The 5,688-nt window shown below is 36.0% G+C and overlaps 1 protein-coding gene across 3 annotated transcripts in view; it reads left to right on the forward strand.

Moving 5' to 3' along the window:
* LOC117109939 overlaps positions 1 to 4,363 on the forward strand; it is an 11,420-nt gene extending 7,057 nt beyond the window's left edge. For 2 of the 3 annotated variants that reach the window (XM_033252436.1, XM_033252437.1), the window contains exons 7-8: positions 2,060 to 2,101; positions 2,750 to 4,363. In XM_033252436.1, the coding sequence (XP_033108327.1) occupies positions 2,060 to 2,101; positions 2,750 to 3,021 (314 nt within the window). In that variant the 3' untranslated portion in view covers positions 3,022 to 4,363. The remainder of the gene's footprint in view (positions 1 to 2,059; positions 2,102 to 2,749) is intronic. The other variant, XM_033252438.1, reaches the window with a different exon arrangement.
* The last annotated feature ends 1,325 nt before the right edge of the window (positions 4,364 to 5,688 follow it).

Below are 5,688 nucleotides of genomic sequence, written 5' to 3' on the forward strand. Positions count from 1 at the left end.
CCTATACTTGGTTTGGAAGCATGTAGTGATCTTGGTCTTGTTAAACGTGGTAACCATATGATATGCAATGAATCTATTGATGGTAAAAATGTGCATGTACTAACTAAAGATTCTTTACTTAAAGAATATCAGGATGTTTTCACAGGCTTAGGTAAATATGAAGAGCCATATGATATACAGTTGAAGGACGATGCATCTCCAGTGGTTCATCCTCCCCGCAGAGTACCACTCAGTTTGCATACCAAGTTGAAGAAGAAGCTTGATGACATGGAGAAGAGAGGTGTCATTAGAAAAGTTGATAAACCGACAGATTGGGTTAACAGCTTGGTAATAGTAGAGAAACGAGATGGATCATTGAGGTTGTGTTTGGATCCACGTGACTTGAATAAGGCGATTAAACGCGAGCATCATATGATACCAACTGGTATGGATGTGGTGAGTCAACTATCAGGTAATACACTTTTTACCGTGTTTGATCAGAAAGATGCATATTGGCAAATACCACTTACTGAGGCTAGTGCCGACATCTGTACTTTTAATACACCCTTTGGCAGGTACAGCTTCTTAAGAATGCCGTTTGGTATCTGCAGTGCAAGTGAAGTATTGCAGAAAAAAAACCAACAGATATTTGGCCATATCCTAATGTACACATTATTTCTGATGATATGATTATTGCTACAGAGAATGAAGCGGAACATGATGTTACAACTGTCTCTTATACACATCTAGATGTGTATAAGAGACAGGTATTATATTGCATATTATGATTATTATTTATTTCAAGTGTTTTGTGCTGGGGAGGAGGTCCATCCAACCGAAGCTGCTCACATGCGCTTACATATGTACATATGTTGTTTTTTGCTCTTTATTTTGTATTCATTGTAAAGTGCTAGTGACAACTTCGGTTTAACCGGCGCAATATAAATTTTAATATTTATCTATCTAATCTATCTATATGTCCCTCTATACTTACAGAACGAGAAAATTCAACATACTGTGCAGTACAAATACTAATATTTAGATTTAAAAATCGTTTATACTTGTTTTTTTTAATTATGGTGAAATATCACCAAAAAAAGAAGTATTAAATGTATAAACAAGTAGATAACATAATATAAAACTTTGGTTCGCTTTTCAGGTGGTGAGAGGCTTAAAAATATTGAGATTCGGAAATTGTACCGGCATGTCGCTAAAAAGGTGGAGAAGATTGCTAACTCTCTGTCTATCCAAATACGGGATATAAAGCCAGTAGGTGGTGATCAATATTCCAGGGAAGAACTCAGTTTTCGCTTTCTTGCGAGACTCAGTAACAGTGAAAATGACATTGCCAAAATTGCGCAGACCTTCTGCAAAGTCGGATATGGTGAACTTCTCTACAGAGTATTTACTAATCATGATATAGGTAAGCCATGTGAAAGGCTAGTTCAAATCAAATCAAATATCAAATCAAATATGCATTTATTTTCCATACAATACAGTAATACAGTACAGTAGTTTAGGTTTCTAGCCCAGGTACAACAACCGTGGTGATTCCAGGAATTTTAAATAGATGGGCCGAGGAATAAACTTTTATAGATAGAGATTCAGACCACTACAGCCCTAACATGGTTCGGTCTGAGGTACAACGTTACATGGCTATGGCATGTATAGATGGCCAGAAATGGCACTCTTGAACTTAAATTTGAAATTTAATTTTCTACTTCCCCCAATTTTGGTTTTTAATTAAAGGGTGCCCAGCCACTTTGCAGTATAGATATTTTTGCTTTGGCTAATGTCCTCTGAAAATTTTGTCCATTTCGCAAGTACTGCAACTATCTTCCCAGTGATGGTCTGTTGTGAGTAGATTTGGGATTTGTAGCAAAATAATTTAGTGTAGGTTATGTCAGTTATTTTACTGTGGGAATTTCAAATTGAATTGAAAAACAGAACAAAATTCAAAATACTCTATATTGTTTTTGTAATACAATTAACAGAGCTGTTAAGTATGATGCATCATATATTAATTTTATTATGTACTGAGATGTTGATCTTAAAACACTTTTTTATATTATATTTATAGTGGAACCTGAAGTTCCAGATGATCAGCATGATTTGATGAAACGTAAGTTTACTTTTAAAAAAAATTATTTGTCCTCAACAAAATTGTAAATGTATAATTTACTCCTAAATATTATTTATGTTTTATAAATCTATGATGATCAACAATTAGATTTGGATTCTGCAATTAAGTGACACATCCACTGGTCTATTAGCAAAAGGCATGGTATAAATTCCTATATTTTTACACATATCCATAAATGTCATTCACCATGCCTATACATGTACACAACTTCCAACATACTGTGTGTCCACACACAGATTTACAATCATATTGCTCATAAAGCTCTGTCCACACTATCAAATTTATATGACAAATTTGTGTGATTTGCCCATATATGGGCGTAATGATGTCATTTTACACCCACATATGGACATATCACACTTTTTTGTTGCATAAAATTTAGCGTGTCCATGCACAGATACTGTGTTTCAGCCCCAGCCAAACACAATCCCTAGCACTATCAATCCACTCTGAGAAATCCTTAACATTGCATTCTTGCTCCAGTAGAGGGCGTCTCATTAAGTGTTCCATGATTTGTGGTTCAGCATTGTACATACAAGTAACAGGTTCAGAGGTCAACATACCCCCATTTCTTACTGATATATTGCATGGTTAAAGATTTTTTTTTCTATTTATTAATATTCACAGCTGAAGTTATTCTGAATCTCTGTGATAAACTTTATAAACACCCGGATTATGCCAGATACCAGTTTGAGATTGCAATTGAACTACATTTTGATCTACCAGATCTTGATAACTGCCGATCAGAGGGATTTCTAAGCAAAGATGCTATGCAAAGAATATTTGCTACAAAAAATCAAGAGATCAAGTACTCTTTTCAATACATTCAACAAGTTTTACAGCGTGCTCAAATTCCAAAATCACTGTTGCAAAGTGCCCAGATTCACCCACCTGACTAACCAATGTTAAGTTTATATTTCAACAATATTTTAAAATTGTTAATTGAGTTTATTTTTTGTTAAATTTGTACTCTTAAGCCGGGCACTTACTGCGTCGCCGTATGACCATCGCACAACGAATCCAACTCCGCTCTTTGGGAGCGATAGACGAGGCGACGCCGTCTGATGATTGTCAGTGGCAATCTGAACGGATCCTCATTAAAAAGACGATCCGTTGGTTCCGCGCCGTTGTGTGCGTTCGTCGTCGCGTTGCTGTCTCGAGCAGTAAGCACCCTGCTTTATAGCTGTTTTACAAGGTCGGTTGATACAGTATTCAGGGCCTTCTTAAATATATGAAATATAAGATGCTAAACTAAAGCTCTGTTCATATTGACTATTTTTAATCAAACTACTGTAATAAGCCAGTTGGTAGTTTGAACTGAGCATGCCCATATCATAAGGTCAATCAACTCGGGTAAAGGTAGAAAAATAACCCGTGACTTATAGCTTTAACAAGGCTGCAATGTGCACAAGTGTGGACCAGCTCATTCAACGTTATTCTTCTCCCCCTAGGGTCACATCCTGTCCAATCAACTGCCAAGAGGTGCATTTTCATAAATGTCCACAACGACAGGGGCTGAATGCACCAGTACACTGGGGTAACCCCTTAATCTTCTTGAAGGAAATACTGAGATTTGCACATGAACCAATTGTGTACACTGAGTCTGCAGTTTATAGACCTTATGTGAGAAGATTTGCTCCATCTGCAGAACCATAAGTGAATGTGCCGTTCGAACCAGCGCCAATATTATGCTTCTCGGTTGCGTCGCCCCTGCCTTAACCGCTTGGCCAAATAAACCTATGTAGTGTGTATGTTGATTTATGTTCATTGACCTTGATACGGACATTCGCAAGTTCAACTGAGTGAAAATTTATTTTGGTCAAAATGAATCCAATGCAAACCTGGTGTAGGCCTCATTACATTTTCATATAAAGTCATGAGAAAGCATTCTGTGTCACAGGAGTTGAATTCAACACCCTGGAATTGGAAAGCAAGCACAGGGGAGCACCAGTGGAGGGGGTGGGCAATTGGGGAGAAAAACCACAATTTGTGGGGAAGGGAAAAAAATGTATTGTTTGAAGGTTATGTATTTTTTTTTGTATTGTTTGAAGGTTATGTATATGTATTTTTAGTTCCTTTGTAAATGCAATAGGAACTATTGTATTCACTTTCTTGCTTGTGTGTGTGTATATGTATGTGTGTGTAGACATCTTCTGGAAAAGTTTTCCAACCTTTTGTTTTACTGACAGTGACATGCCTAATGGTACTCTTGGGATTAGTTTACTAACTAGTTGTTGTATTTTGAAAGGTGGATGTTCTTGTTTAGAGTATAGACAATGAACGACTATTACACGCAACATACAGTCAACATGTTTATTCAACACAATCAGTACCTACGTTCTGTGTACGTTCAGCTACTCTCACATGGGAGAGCGTGTAGTGATAAATGCTGCCCTCAATATACTACACTAGTCATCCATCACTTTATTCCCATTGCACTCAATCTTGTCATCCTGGCCCACATTGCCGTTGTGGAAAATATCAAGGTGTCATTAACATCCAGGCCAACATTTTTGCTACCGCAGCACAACACATCAAATGGCTTAAATATGTTTTCAAATTGAAATATTACATTCAGTCATATAACTTCATTATTATTCTGCATAGGAATGCCTGCTAAGGTGGTTAAATATATTGTTGTCTAGTAGGCCATGCCAGCACCCCCCAACCCCCAATATCGTTTCAAACTACTGTAAAATGAAAATACTGTAGATTTAAAAAAAATTTTTTTTTTTTTTTTGATGATTTTACTAACTTAATTTGGCTATCAAATAACATATATAATGTGGTCAAAAATCACTATTTTGGACCATAAAAACTCACTCCTCTTGAATTGTTCACGTTAAACCACCACACAATTTTGACCCAACCTTATATTTTCTGATAAAGTCTTGTATCATGCATAGGTCTGACGTTGACGTCTGCAAGGGTCTGGTTTAAATACTAATAGACACTAAAATCAATTAAAAGCATCTGAAACCCCCAAATTGTCATATTTTCGGGGGCTTCCCTCCCAAAACGCTTTCAAGAGATTTTGAATGTTACCCCACATCCCCGTCGGGCAAATCCTGTCCACCCCTGGGCAAGTATCTGAAATACCAAGTTACAGCTTGACTACATTACCATCAGTTTGCTATTTCCACATGGTCCTGATAAAAATATGATTGAGATTTGATATAAAACTACTACTTAGGTTCCTTCCCTGAGAGATTTGCAAAAGAAATAAGTATAATATACCAAAGATGTTTGTATATTTTTTTACGGTCATTAAACTTACTTTGGGTAAAATATCTATATTCATCCAACATAAACTACTTAGTTAAACAAGGTTTTATACACTGTTACTTAATTTTGTTTATTAAGTATAAAGACATTTTTTTGGTTAATGACATAATCATTTGTATACAAATATTTCTGGTCTGTCCATTAGAATTTCAATTAAAATGAAATTATATGAAGTGTTAATTGAATTGAATTAATATTTTAAATTGCTCACTTTGTATATGAAAAAGTTATTACATTGGCGTAGGCTGGGGTGGTATGTAAGGGGTGAGGAGAAATTAACC

Source organism: Anneissia japonica, unplaced genomic scaffold, assembly GCF_011630105.1.
Source record: "Anneissia japonica isolate Jap-2015-1 unplaced genomic scaffold, ASM1163010v1 scaffold585_len4108843_cov191, whole genome shotgun sequence".
In the NCBI taxonomy this organism is placed as follows: domain Eukaryota; kingdom Metazoa; phylum Echinodermata; class Crinoidea; order Comatulida; family Comatulidae; genus Anneissia; species Anneissia japonica.